This window comes from Herpailurus yagouaroundi, unplaced genomic scaffold (genome assembly GCF_014898765.1).
Source record: "Herpailurus yagouaroundi ecotype Mexico unplaced genomic scaffold, PumYag 188, whole genome shotgun sequence".
NCBI classification, from domain to species: Eukaryota; Metazoa; Chordata; class Mammalia; order Carnivora; family Felidae; genus Herpailurus; species Herpailurus yagouaroundi.
The window spans coordinates 25,047,130-25,062,195 of record NW_024412419.1 but is presented as its reverse complement, the minus strand read 5'-3'; the positions used below and the strand labels follow the sequence as shown (position 1 = coordinate 25,062,195).

General features: G+C 39.9%; 1 protein-coding gene and 1 long non-coding RNA gene across 4 annotated transcripts in view; one reads left to right on the top strand and one right to left on the bottom strand.

Moving 5' to 3' along the window:
- The window catches only part of LCLAT1 (lysocardiolipin acyltransferase 1), a 181,677-nt gene that overhangs the window by 113,622 nt on the left and 52,989 nt on the right, over positions 1 to 15,066 (bottom strand). For all 3 annotated transcript variants that reach the window (XM_040496428.1, XM_040496427.1, XM_040496429.1), the window contains exon 2: positions 5,137 to 5,305. In XM_040496428.1, the coding sequence (XP_040352362.1) occupies positions 5,137 to 5,301 (165 nt within the window). In that variant the 5' untranslated portion in view covers positions 5,302 to 5,305. The remainder of the gene's footprint in view (positions 1 to 5,136; positions 5,306 to 15,066) is intronic.
- On the top strand, positions 796 to 7,342 carry LOC121044307 (uncharacterized). The gene is made up of 2 exons (XR_005797245.1): positions 796 to 914; positions 7,020 to 7,342. It is a non-coding gene; the product is annotated as an uncharacterized LOC121044307 (long non-coding RNA).

Sequence of the window (15,066 nt, the reverse complement as noted above, 5' to 3'; positions counted from 1 at the left end):
ACATTCATCATTTGTAATACCAGATAAAACATAATCGAGTCAACGTTATTTACAGGTCTCACAAAGAATTACAAATATATACTACACAGAGGTAAAATTGAACGTCTGTAAAGAACTCCAGAATTCAAATTATCCAGATTAAAAACTGTTAAAAAGACACCATTCTTACATTTTTTTTCCTATTTCTAGTCTAGAAACTAGTATAGAAGACAAACTAATCTTATGAAATTTCATAATGCTTTATGGAAGCGATTTCTGAGGATCTTTTATAGACCACTGATTACTACTTCCAAGTGTTCCACCGTGTCTAAAGGTTCCCCTCATGGTCACAGAGAAATTGGTTTTACCAGTATGCCCAAGCTCTCATTTACCATTCCAATGACTCTTTATTTAGACTGAGCTAAAACCAACTCTGTGGCGTTCCTCATCTCCCAGTCTGCCTGGGCCTTTCAGACTCCACTTAGCCTCGCTCCTCAAATCGTTTGCTTTATTTAAGGTCTTGCAATCCCAAGTCATTCATCAAACACAGCATCCCTTTTCTTAGCAGCAGGCTATTTGTTCTAGGACTGGGCTGGAATCAGCAGGCTGTGGAAGAGACCTGTATCCTAGGTGGGGAGTTAGAAAATGATCTCTAAATCCCTAAGTCATGACTTACGGTGAAAGGACAGAACTCCAAACAGTTTTCAGAATCCCAGGTTATTAGCTAACAATTGGTCTGCCGGAAAGACTCCAAATTTTGAGAAGTAAACACTGCTCTTGGACACGTGCAGAGTGTGACCTTGACAGTATTGATTATGCTGAATAGAAATGTCCCCAAATGGAATGACCAAAGACCACCGCTCACTGTAGAAATGTACCAAGAGAATGAATGGACACTCTGCAGACTGTTCTGGAAGGATTTCTTACACAAGTAGGTTAGTTTTCAAAATGAAGGGTCTCTGGTTTACAACAACTAAGTGAAGCTTACAGAAGACTTTTTAGAAATATCTACTTAGTACAGTTAATCTGTGAGTTGTTTATTTACTTTTCTGGAGAAATACTTTGTAAATAAGCATGCTCTAGTGGGTAAATTCCATGTATGTTTGAGGGCTGTAATGAAACAATGGACTTTGTATCTTTAAAATAATTTAAAAATCTACCTCTAAAAATTCACAGCCTGAGAAGTCACCTTCTGTCCTCTAACAAAGGAAGTAGGAGTCTCTCATCAAATGAAAGACAGAAACAGGTCAAACTGTGTATATCTACAGCTAGGAAAGATAGTTTAGGTAGAACACCATTACCTCCACAAGGCCAGAGGTCATATCCGTCCTGTTCGTCATTACATTCCAGCAAAATGCTCAGCACATAGTGGACACTTAATAAATAGTTGCTGGACTAATGTTCTAGGATCCTGCTAATTCTGCCATAGACAGCAGTTAACAAAACTTACCAAAAAATCCTTCCTGCTGTCATGAAAGGAAAAAGAAATTTTGCATTAATGTATAAGGAGGATCCACACTGATACTGTAAGATCATAAATATTCAATGCAAAGTACTTCCTACTGGAAAAATAAAAGAAAATAAATAAGCAAGGGACTGCTGCTTCCAGACCTGACAAAATAAGCGGTATTAGTCTTACCACTGAGCTGAGTTGCAGGAAAATAAGGTCATAATGAATTATACAGGTGAAAACTCTGTTATGAAACCACTGAAGAACCCAACATAAATTCTAGAACTTGAAAGTACAGTACATTTTATAAATGTTTATTTATTTATTTGAGAGGGAGGGAGAGAATCTCAAGCAGGCTCCACGCTATCAGCATGGATCATCACGTGAGCTGAAATCAAGAGTCAGATGCTCAGCTGACTGAACCACCCAAGCACCCTAAAAGTACAGTATTTTAAACAGAAATCCTCCGTGTGAACAAAACAGCAGTTAAAGGTGGCAGAAGAAAGGGTCAGTGAACTTGGTGACTTGTGTTAACAGTACAAACAACCTAACCTACAACTCTAGTCCCAAAAGGGGATGAGAGTGAAAGGAGCAGAAAAAAATGTGAGGAAATAACAGCCCCAAATTTTCCAATTTGGAAAAAACAAAGCTACCGATCCAAGAAGCCCAATGACACACAGCAAAATTAACATCAAGAAAACTAGGACCTAGGCATAACATGACCAAAACAAACTGCTAAAAAAGAAAAACAAGAAATCTTAAAAGCAGCCAGAGGAAAAGGGCACATTATATAAATGGAAGCAACAACATACATGCTAACTAACTTTTCAACAAACAAGGAGAGCCTAAGACAGTAGAATGTGAAAGTTGGAAAAGAAGGAGGAAAATGTCATCCCAGAAATTTCACAATCAGCAAACTATACTTCAAAAATGAAGGCAAAATAGGGACGCCTGGGTGACTCAGTCGGTTGAGCATCTGACTTCAGCTCAGGTCATGATCTCACGGTCCACGGGTTCGAGCCCTGCGTCGGACACTGTGCTCACAGCTCAGAGCCTGGAGTCTGCTTCGGATTCTGTGTCTCCCTCTCTCTCTGCCCCTCCCCCCGCTCACACTCCATCTCTGTCTCAAAAATAAAAAAAAATAAACACACATTAAAAAAAAAAATGAAGGCAAAATAAAAGAAAACCATCTACAGGAGCCCTGACTACAAGAAAACCTAAAGGAAGTTCTTCAGGCTGAAGGGAAAGGACACTAGACAGAAACTCTAATATACAGGAAAAACAAAGGATACTATGAATGGAAAATATTTAGATAAACATAAGAGATTATATTCTATGATTTCTTTGAAAGAAATAGGGCCATGTAAAGCAAAGAATTATAACACTGGATTGTCGAGTTTATTTTGTGAGCAGACAGAGTAGGACAGCAGCAGCACAAAGGATGTGGGAATGAAAGTCCTACACTGTCACAAGCCTTACACTTTATGCAGTGTGCTAATAAATACCAACTCCAAGGACACTGTGACATACTAAGGATACATTATGTAATCCCTAGGTTGTGACTAAATTGTGTTCATACAGACACACCATTTTCTTTCAAAAAAGACGAGGAGGGAATATTGTACAACTCCTTTTATGAAGCCAGCCAGCATAATTCTGACACCAAAGTTTGGGCTAGTCTGACCAGGGCACTTCTCACCCAACAAGTATTTATTAAGGGGTACCTCGTTCCAAGTATTTCGGCAACCTAGGTCTTTGGCTTCTCAAAGGCTTTGTAGGACTATTCCTTACCACCTTTCCTCTTCCACTGTGAGGAATCACCACACCACCGAGACTGATTGTGTTAGTAGTTACCAGATTTTTTTTCCCTTACGAAGTGAGGCATTCCCTGACTTGAAAGAACTCCAAACCTTCTTTTAAAAAATTTTTTTTTCAACGTTTATTTATTTTTGGGACAGAGAGAGACAGAGCATGAACGGGGGAGGGGTAGAGAGAGGGGGAGACACAGAATCGGAAACAGGCTCCAGGCTCTGAGCCATCAGCCCAGAGCCCGACGCGGGGCTCGAACTCACGGACCGCGAGATCGTGACCTGGCTGAAGTCGGACGCTTAACCGACTGCGCCACCCAGGCGCCCCCAAACCTTCTTCTTTTAAAACAATCAAGAGGTACCAGTTAACTTCTTACCACTGTAAGTTAAAGTCACGTGACCCTGACCAATCCTGAAAGATTCTTCTTATCACCTAGATATGGCAGCAAACTAGGTTTAATCTCAGCTCTGCTTAAATAATTTGCTTATGCGTATGGCCTTCAGCAAATTATTTAATTTCTCAAAGCTTCTACTTCTTCGCTAAAGTGGTGATAACGGTGGTGCCTGAAATGAAGACATCCTAAAGCCCCTAGCACAGTACCTGTCACATAAGTGCTTTAACAGCTATAATCATCATTACCCTTCCAATAACAACTTGTCATTCCTCTCCTTAATCCGGAACCAGTTATTTATCGTCTACCAGTACACTCTAAGTCCCTTTCTTTGTGCCTGTAGATTAAGTTCAAATAGAGAAAAGAAACGGGGAAGAGGAAAGGGAGGAGGGACAGAGAGAGATGGGGGACTACTTTTAGTTTAACGATACCACATTTCATAAAACATATCTGAATAAATTTTTTTAACAAAATAACCTTTGACAAGGCACAAATGCAATTCTTAAAATTATTCACCAGAAGAATCCTTTCTAAAATATGAAAAGGGTGCACTGTAAACAACTCCTCAGCCTCCAGGGGAGGAGTCCGCAGCATTAGTCTACCTTCTTCTCTGCAAATGGAACCTCGGCCGTCCGCCTGAGGGCAACTAGGCAACAGCATTTCAAAGGACACAGGGTGAAGAAAGACCCTTCAACACTTGAAGGAAAAGGATTCCCTCCCTGTTTTCCTTGTCGGGTATGTCCCCATCACCTCTACCATGACTGGTCAGTAAACCCAGGAACATGAAGTTTCAGCTGTTGCTCAGGAAAAAGAAACAACAGAACAGTCTCAGGAAACAACCTATTCAAGGTAAAGGCAGCTACATGGGTGCCCCTCCATTCCTGGGGAAGGCACTGTGGGTTAGCAGCAACAGGGAAGGGCTGAAGCAGCTTTAATCCAGACAAGGCAGGAGTCTGGGCCAGCTCAGAATCACAGGGAAATGTGCTCAGAGCTGTATGCACTGACGTTGCAGAAAACACCTGTCTGTTCCAAGAATCTACTACACATTTTGTACGCACTTACATTTACAGATGTTCTCATTCTAGCCCACAGTCAGGAAATCACTTTATTCCTAAATTCTGTGGTTACTGGGAAGAATTAAATCAATCACATCAATGTCAAAAGTTCAAAACAACAGTTTCATCTCAATCTTAAATTGTCATTATTCGTAAAATAAAGGGAAATTGAAGAATTTTTACATCATTAACTATATCTTTAGATTTGTGCATTTTGCAACATGTAAAGTATACATCAATGAAGGAAATAAACTTCATGAGGAATATAAAAGAAAACTCTTCATTTGGAATATGGCTCTTAGATATTACTTCAAGGACACGAATTATATTTCATGTTCTCTAGTTTCTGTATTTCCTCTAAATGCTAACGTACCTCTTATGAAACAGAAAGGATTCACATGCTTATCACGTTATCAAAGGGTAACATTCGAGTAACTCTGACTCTAGCTTACCACAGGTAGTGTGAGCCAAGTTGCCACGAGGCGGTTGTTGATCCAGCGATACCAAGATGGGTTTACAAACATCAAAGGTAAAAAGGGACCCAGCATGAATATGCTTCCAAAAAAGCTTCCCCAAAACAGAGTGAGTATGAAGTAAATCCCTTTCCATGACACCATGATTCTGAAAGATATGTAAAGAAAAAAAAAAGAATATATTTTGTTACTATACATATAAACTGCCCAAACTGAGAATGCATAAAATAATCTTAAATTACAAGGCCACAGAAAAGGCTCTGGTAAAGAATTTAAAAGCTTGAATACCATAAAGGTGACCCTCTTATATGTCCTACAGGTCTAACAAATTTCCAGTACATTAGAAATGAATACTCTCAGCAGAGTAAGTGTCTGATTCCTCCCCCCACCCCAAAGCTATATTATTTAAGAAGCGCCTTTGGTTTTTTTAAATCTAGTTATTAGTATTAACATAAACATGTATGAGTTACCCAATACAAACTCTTAAAATATTCCAGAGGTTTTTTTATATCCTACTATAAAAAGTCGACTTAATGGGCCAAGAATTACAGAACAGTTTCCCAAGGGTAATCATGCCTAAAAGCGTTGACAATCTTATAGAGTGCACTAAATTTTTTTTTTTAAACCTAGAAATGCTGGGGCTCCTGGGTGGCTCACTCAGTTGAGCGTGACTCTTCATTTTGGCTCAGGTCATGGTCATGGCTCATGGCTCATGGAATAGAGCCCCATGTCAGGCTCTGTGCTGACAGCACAGAATCTGCTTGGGATTCTCTCCTTTGCTCTCTCTCAAAATAAATAATTTTTTTTTTAATGTTAATTCTTCACACTAGAACCTGAAAGTAAGGTCTCTGGGCAACTGTTCTTAAACTGGCTTTTTCTTTATGAGCTGAAAGAATAAAGAGAAGTCAGATTCCTCACTTTATTTGCCAAAAGATTACTTACAGGTTCCTCATAACCAAAAACACTTAATATTGACATTTTAAAAGAAACTGTTGGAAACACAGTTTAAAATGAATAATCAAACATTTGATTTTATAACCTAACCTATATTAGAGCAACAATATGTTTTGCCTCAGGATAATACAACTGTTGGAATCATTAAAATTCTGAAAACAATAATGGCCTTAAATTTTTCATTTTACAAAAGGTATTCCAGTGATCAAGACCTGTGATTCTTTTTAAATATTCAGAACAGGAAACAAAATTTCAAATGTCAAAGTGCTTTAATAAATGTCAGACAATAAAACAGGTCAAATCCCTTAACAACACAGATTCGACTTTATCTGGGTACAGAGTATGTTTTTAAATCTCTACCAATACTTGACGGTGTGTATACAAAATCCTTCCAAGTACAAAGAGAATGAGTAAGAACTGTTTTTTTCTGAACTCTAGATCTGAACTTCTAAGTAGAAGTCGGGTGAGGGACTGAGGGTACAGAGAAAAACCACTGAACTGCAGTGACCACTTTGCTCACCCAGGGCCCAGAAAGGTGTGTGTGTGTTCCTCCACACCCTCAGCTTTGCTTGGTGAGGCCTAGGTTCTCCTCTTCACACTGAAAGATGACACTCTTGGCAGCTTTTATCGAGTCTTTAGATTTAAGCTTTTTTTACACAGGAAAAAGAAAAAGACCATCTGCAGTGCTGCTCCTCTATCTGAAACCCTGTAACTCCCTTTTTTGCTGTTTCTGCCAATTAGCCATTAGCTGGCTCTGTTTAGACACTTAAGAACGGGACTCTATACTGTATACTTAAGACATACCTCTTCCTCACTTAGTAAACTATTTCTCATTTGATGTGATTAAACTCTTTTAACTCCGTATATTTCTTCTCTTAGATATCACCTAATAACATCTCATTTTACAGTAATGAAGCGGAGGACCAGAAGAGTTCCGATGACTTTCCCATGTCCCCAGACCAGCTGGAAGCATCAAGCCTTTCTGCCTTCTACTTCTTTCATGATATTATACTACGTCCTTCTCGCCGAGTGGCCGGGAATGAGAGGCCCGAGTCAGCTTCTAAACACGTATGTAAATACAGACTCAAGTAGAAAAGGATGTGTCCCATGAACATACAGGGGTTATTCAGGCCAAGTCTCATCTAAAATTACTTTTCTGTCCTGCTCCTGTCTTTTCCCTAACTTCTCAATCATTTGTTCAATAATAAGCATACAAAGAGATCCTACTGTGTGCCAGGCTCTGTGCTAGTCACTTGGGGATACCACAGTGAGTATGACAGTCATACCAAGCTCTCATCAATCATGGCCTATCTCCTCCTCACGAACTTCTCCCTGGCTCTGCATTTAATCCAGTGCCATCCGGTCTTCTTCCAAGTCTCACAGGTTTCACAGACAAACACGGTTAACAGTTATGACAGCTACACGCTTATTTAGAATAGCTAAAATGGGGGGGGGGGGGGACCTGGCAATACCAAGTACTGGTGAGGATGCAAAACATTAAGAACTCGCACACACTGCTGGTGGCAATGCAAAATAGTATATATGCTTACCATGTAACCCAGCAATTCTACTAGCAAATATACAGGACAAATGAAAACTTATGATGACACAAAAACCTGTACACAATTGTTTATAGCAGCTTCATTCATACTTGCCAAAAACTGGAAGCAACCCAAATGGGGCGGGGGATAGGCAAACAAATCCACAGACCAGATACCTACAGCTTCTCGCTCAGGAAGGAAACCTCTTTTCCTTCATAAAATGTCCTTATGTAATCACCTAACAACTAAAATGTGCAGTAGCATTGTTCTCATATTCTACTAGGTATACTAAGAAATAAGTGCAATTCAATGGGATACATGCTACAATAGAAGGTATAACAGAGCATGCAACATGTGTTAAGGATAGTTCAAGGTAAGGCAGGATGACTGTACTAAAAGGGATTAAAGAAGGCACTGGACTCTTGGAGGATATGAGGCTGGGGGTGGGAGAGATTATTCCAGGCAGTAAAACAAAAAATGCAGAGTCACAGAAATACAAAACAGCATGGCTTAAGCAGGGAACTGTAACTCATGAGATTTCAATTAGGTATAGTGTACCCATTGGGGAGCTGCAAGAAATCACAAGAGCACAGGTCCCAGGGACAAACTGCACACACCCAGGCCAGGACAGCCAAGAAATACCACCTGTAGCATGTCACCATGGGTAAGAAAAAAACCTAGGGCCTATGACTCATGTTTTGGGATAAGTGGTAAGGGTGCATATATAAGTGTCGACTCAATGAGTAAATAGATTGGTTTTGTTAAAAGCCTTAAGAGCAAACAGCTTCTCTTCCCTTCAAAACTGACAGCACATGGAACTTGTCAGCAAAAATCCCAGCATAGACAGATGCTGGTATCAAGGTCTGGGACCATCTGCTCCAGCTCCACCACGCAAAAGCCTGATATCGTGACCACATCACTTCATCTGGATGCTTACAGATGAGGAAGTTGGGGAAACTCTGAAAGGCCTACCTTTTGAGCACCTAATATTTGCCAGGCACTTTACAGAAGGCTCCTGGTCGTTACATATTTAACACCTACATACTGAACTATTCATAAGCAATGAAAAGATCCATAATAGGTAAATAATTCGAAATTTTGCTGAAACTCCCAAATTTGACTACTCCGAGGCTGGTGTCAAAAAACAAATCATTTAGGTAGTAATAATCTGGTCAACTGTCCAGTATCCTAATCTCAATGGCCCTTTATTCTGTCTCAGTTACCTCCTAAGCACTTGGTAGGGCAAGTTAGATACACAGTGGATTTGTAAATTTGAGGTTTTAAAAGGACCTTACTATATACCTTGATGAGTCAAGCATGTCTTAAAATAGGCACTTTACAAACATTCTCATCTAATCAAAACAAGAGCCTCAAAAGTAAGGTATCAGTAATATCAGTGGTATTTGCAGGTACAGAACTAAGGGACTTGGTTCCCCAGCACTGTTAATACTGACAGAGGTGCACTAAAGAGCCTATCTATACCCAGGGGCACTCCCAGAAAACACAGTGGAGAGTTTGGAACTGGTGGTATAAGAAAGATTTAAAGACAAAAAAAATAAATAATGAGTAATAAAAGTAAGAAAGAGTTAAGCATATTGTTTAAGCCCATCTTCTCTAAAGAAGGTAAAACTGGGCTTCTAGATTAGGGGACACACAGTGGGATTAAGTAACCCTACACATAGAGAATCCTAAAGCTGAGACCCAGACCATCTTTCCTCACTGGGCTTTCAGGTGGCTGGGAACAAGAGTTTAGTCCTAGTCCAGTGCTCTCCAATAAAACCTCATGCAGTGATGGAAATGTTCAGTAGCTGTGCTGTCCAGTATGATAGCCAATAGCTGTATGTAGCTAATTCAGCTGAGGAGTTATTCATTGGATGTGGCAAGTGGCTACTGTACTGAATAGCACCGCTCTAGGCAGACTACTGGGGCGCACTTCTCTGGGGATCTGAGCAGACATTGAGGAAAAACAATATAGAAGCACCGGGGGTACCCTAATAAACAGTCCACTTGGATCATCCTATAGTGAAGCCCAAAGTTCATGTAAGCCTCACCTACGTACAAGTTCCTCAATGGCTTTTTAAGTCCCCTATTTTTCACTGTAAGCAGATAAAGAGACATCTGAGAAAAGTCTGTAACATAACATTAGAGACTAAAACAGAAAAAAAAATAAACTTGAAGGAAACAAACTATTCAGGAAGAAGAAAACTATCTTAAACATATCAGATTAAAAAAAAATACTGCATCTAGTAAACAAAAACGTGAGGAAACATTGAGAGTAAACGAGCTATTGGAAGTTGACCACATACAACGTTGAGCAAAAATTAAAAACTCAGAGTTGAAAAATAAAACAGAGGAACCCCCCCCGCCAAAGTCAAGAAGATAAAGGGCTGGAGAAAAAGAAAGCATTAGAGGACCAAACAGGAGGTCCCATATGCAAATCATATGAGTGCTAAAAAGAGAGTAGTGAGGAATTGAAGGGGAAGAAACCAACAACAAAAGAATTTTTAAAATTTTTCCTCCAAACTTGGTGAACAGGACACTCCACGTTAACAGGGCCTGCTGAAAGCTAGGATAATGGATGAAAACATGCTCACCAAGGCACAGCACTGTCACGTTCAGGACAGAGAAGACAAAAGGACATTCTACAAAACTTCTAGAGAAGGTAGAGGAGCAGGTCACAAAGGATTAAAAATGAGATTGGCTTTGGACTTCTCAGTAGAAACATCTCAAGAGCAATACCAGAAGTAAGATGAAACACAACAATGCCTACAAAGTTCTCAAGAAAATTATTTATCCAGTCACTTTATCAAGGATAACAGAATAACATTATCATACATGCAAGATCTCAAAGGTACCTCCCATACAATCTTTTTTCAAGAAACTATTAGAAAATGGCCTTCCTAAAACAAAGACTAATGGAGATGAAACATGGGAAATGAGAGCTCCCACATAGGTGAGAGGTCCAGGGAATCTCCAAGAAGATCATGAACGAAGATCTGAGGATGACAGTCATGCACAAGACAGAGAAGGTGTCCAGTCCAAATTGGGGATGGGTAACTCAGAATAAAGACTCTTTGAAAGCTGTATCACCAAATTCCTTATTCCTAAACAAACTATCTTTTGGAGCCAAGAACAGAATGTCCAGGTGAACCCTGGCACAGATTCTAATCTGCACTTGGCTTCTTGAACACGTTCTGATAAAATTCCTGCAGGCCAGCTGATGACACTCATTTATCTACCATAAGTACTCTGTTTTGATCTACTCCTGAAACGTGGGAGGGGGGTGTTCAAGGTGAATTTAGGAGAAAACATATTCCCACCAGAAAGCCAGAATCTGCAGACTCCAGCCAGATGCCCTGACTATGGTGAGCGCTGGACTGTGGTTTTTTTAGGACTCATTTATGTATGAACTTGCCCACTAACTTCCCCAGAAACAGATCTGGTCAATGTTCTGGGACACCAAGGTCAGACTACCACCCAGAGATTCTGCACCTCTAGGAGCCTTCATCTAATGATACATTACGCTACTTGCTTCTCAACTTTTTTTTTTTTTTTTTTTAAATTTTTTTTTCAACGTTTATTTATTTTTGGGACAGAGAGAGACAGAGCATGAACAGGCGAGGGGCAGAGAGAGAGGGAGACACAGAATCGGAAACAGGCTCCAGGCTCTGAGCCATCAGCCCAGAGCCTGACGCGGGGCTCGAACTCACGGACCGTGAGATCGTGACCTGGTTGAAGTCGGACGCTTAACCGACTGCGCCACCCAGGCGCCCCAACTTCTCAACTTTTCAAATACATACATACATACATATGTATATATATACAGCTTAGGGATACATACATAGGTGATAAAATCTGAAAGAGAAATAATGACTAATATAAAATATTAGTCATAATAATATATTATGACTAATATAAAAATGACAATATAAAAGTTGTCATGGGGGAGTCCACAGGAGACTGGCAATATTCTATTCTTTTAAGGATGGTGGCTACTAATATACTCACCAACAGTGCCATTTAAAGTAGTGTTCTTTATGCACTACTCTTAGAAGCTAGATGAATAAATACTTCACACCCAGACACAATCACACTGATTTAGTTCTTTCATAAACATAAGTGAAATATGTATGAGTTGATTAATTTCTTTTAAATCCAACAACATTTTTAAATCCCTGGATGCATGTTAATTTGCATGACCTGATTCTTTTTTTTTTTTTTAATTTTTTTTTCAACGTTTATTTTGGGACAGAGAGAGACAGAGCATGAACGGGGGAGGGGCAGAGAGAGAGGGAGACACAGAATCGGAAACAGGCTCCAGGCTCCGAGCCATCAGCCCAGAGCCCGACGCGGGGCTCGAACTCACGGACCGCGAGATCGTGACCTGGCTGAAGTCGGATGCTTAACCAACTGCGCCACCCAGGCGCCCCTTGCATGACCTGATTCTGATGAATATTTCTGCATTTTTCAGAATTTAGTAACATACACACATCTGTCTCGCCTGATGAAATGGTTTGCTGCTTTATTCCCCAGTGAGAACTGTATTTGTTTTCCTTTCAAGTCACAAAGACAGACGAGACGCTCAGAGCTAAATTTAACATTTAATTTGAGAAGCAAAGATTAGGGTTATTATTATCTCTTTCTCCTCTTACAACCTTTTTATTCTTTTTTCTTTTTAATTGTTTTTTTCAACGTTTATTTATTTTTGGGACAGAGAGAGACAGAGCATGAACAGGGGAGGGGCAGAGAGAGAGGGAGACACAGAATCGGAAACACGCTCCAGGCTCCGAGCCATCAGCCCAGAGCCTGACGCGGGGCTCGAACTCACGGACCGCGAGATCGTGACCTGGCTGAAGTCGGACGCTTAACCGACTGCGCCACCCAGGCACCCCAGAACCTTTTCATTCTTATTGGCATTATCATTATCATGTATGTCTTTTATTGTAAATCAGTTTAAATTCTTTTAGGAAGCAGATTGTTAATAAAAAATAAATTTAAAAGAATGTTAACATTAGTGACCTTATTCATCATATTTTACTTAAAAAACAGTCTCTATACATGGAAAATCCGATAGACTCCACCAAAAGTCTGTTAGAACTGATACATGAATTCAGCAAAGTTGCAGGATACAAAATCAATGTACAAAAATCAGTTGCATTCTTATACACTAACAATGAAGCAACAGAAAGACAAAGAAACTGATCCCATTTACAATTGCACCAAGAAGCATAAAATACCTAGGAATAAATCTAACCAAAGATGTAAAAGATCTGTATGCTGAAAACTATAGAAAGCTTATGAAGGTAATTGAAGAAGATATAAAGAAATGGAGAAATCACTGGACTGTTACACTAAAGAATTTAAGTTCAAGATATTCTGAAGACAAAAAGGTATACTCCTTTAACAAGCAAATCACCAAAAGAAACAAATGAACAAAAATAAGCCAAAGACACAGAAGGTAAAACACCTTTCTGTATCAACTTAGCAATCACAAGGCAGGCGGATGAAGCTGAAAGGATAATGTATGAGGTTTGCTCAGGCACCTTTACCTGTTTGGGAAAATGACACAGACAGTAACAGCAAAGCCAGACAAACTACACAGTTTCATTCTTCCTGAAGCAGCACAAGAGAATAATATTTTCCCAGATACTAGAAGAAGCTGCAAGGTAAGCAGGCACTTAGTTACGATCATTTAGATGAAATAAAACCACAGTTTACCAATTCTGGTAAACCCAACAGGAGGTTAAAGAGCACAGAATGGGGTCAAACCTCAGTTAGACCTACCCAAAATGAAGCTGGATTTCAGTAAACAAGTCTGCTAACTCCCTCTGGCGGGGAGGGGTCCATTCTGAGAGTTTCTAGCACATCTAGGATTATGTTAAAATGACTCTATCTTATTAAAGTTTAGTGAGAGAAGAAATTATCTGTGTAAATACTCAGTTATCTCTAAACCCTGATGCAATTCTTTCTCTTTCTCTTTTTTCTTTTTTCTTTCTCTCTCTCTCTCTTTTCTTTCTTTCGAGAGACACTGCAAGCCGGGGAGGGGCAGAAAAAGGAGTGAGAATTCCAAGTCCCACTGATGTGGGGCTCAAATTCACGAATTGCAAGATCATGACCTGAAAGAGTTAGAAGCTTAACCGATTGAACCACCCAGGTGTCCCAACCCTGATGCAATTCTTTTACTGAAAGTGTACTTAAAGTTGATACCTAGAGGGACACGTGGGTGGCTCAGTCAGTTGAGTATCGGACTTCGGCTTAGGTCATGATCTCGTGGTCTGTGAGTTCGAGCCCCGCATCAGGCTCTGTGCTGACAGCTCGGAGCCTGGAGCCTGCTTCAGATTCTGTTTCTCCCTCTCTCTCTCTCTGCCCCTCCCTCACTCATGCTCTGTCTCTGTCTTAGAAATAAATAAACTTTAAAATTTTTTTTAAATAATAAAAAAGTTGATACCTAGTAAGAAGCAGACAGTATATACTGTATGATTCTATTTGTTTAATGTTCAAAAATAGAAAAAATAATTTATAATGTTAGAAGTAACATTAATGGTTATACTGGGAGGTACGGAGCATGGGTAGTGACTAGAATGGGCACCAGGGGCTTCCAGGATTTTGGCAATATTCTGTTTCTTGATTTGCGTGCTGGTTGCATGTGGTGTATTCACTTTACAAAAATTTGTTGAGCTATACATTTGTGATCTATTTACTTTCCTATACGTATCTTTTTAAAACTTTTTTATTTATTTATTTTGAGAGAGAGAATGAGAGAGAGAGCATGAGCGGGGGAGTGGCAGAAAGAGAGGGAGAGAAAGAGAGAGATGAACCCAAGCAGGTTCCATGCCATCAGCGCAGAGCCGGCCATGGGGCCCCACCTCATGACCAGGAGGATCATGACCTGAGCCAAAATCAAGTGTCAGAGGCTTAACCAAATAAGCCACCGAGGTGCCCCTCTATATGTTTATTTCAACAGTATTTACCCCAAAAAGTTATATATGTAATAATTTAAACTGGATACCTTGTAAGTAATCACCTCCACATATGAAGTTTATAAGAAGAAAATACAAAGGGTCCATAAACATGACGAAATGTTCAACCTATTTTCAAGAAAGTGGAAATTAAGACAACAAAACACCGAGGCACCTGGGTGGCTCAGTCAGTTGAACATCTGACTCTTGATTTCAGTGCAGGTCACGGTCTCATGGTTCATAAGTTTGAGCCCCACGTCGGGCTCTGCACTGACAGCATGCAACCTGCTTGGAATTCTCTCTCTCCTCTCTCTCTGTCCTTCCCCTGCTTGCTCTGTCTCTCAAAATAAATAAATGAACATTAAAAACAAAAAGTTAAAAAAAATACCAATTGTTTTCTTACCAGATTGACAAAAATGTCTAATTTTTGCCTTTGGTATTCTAAACATCATTTG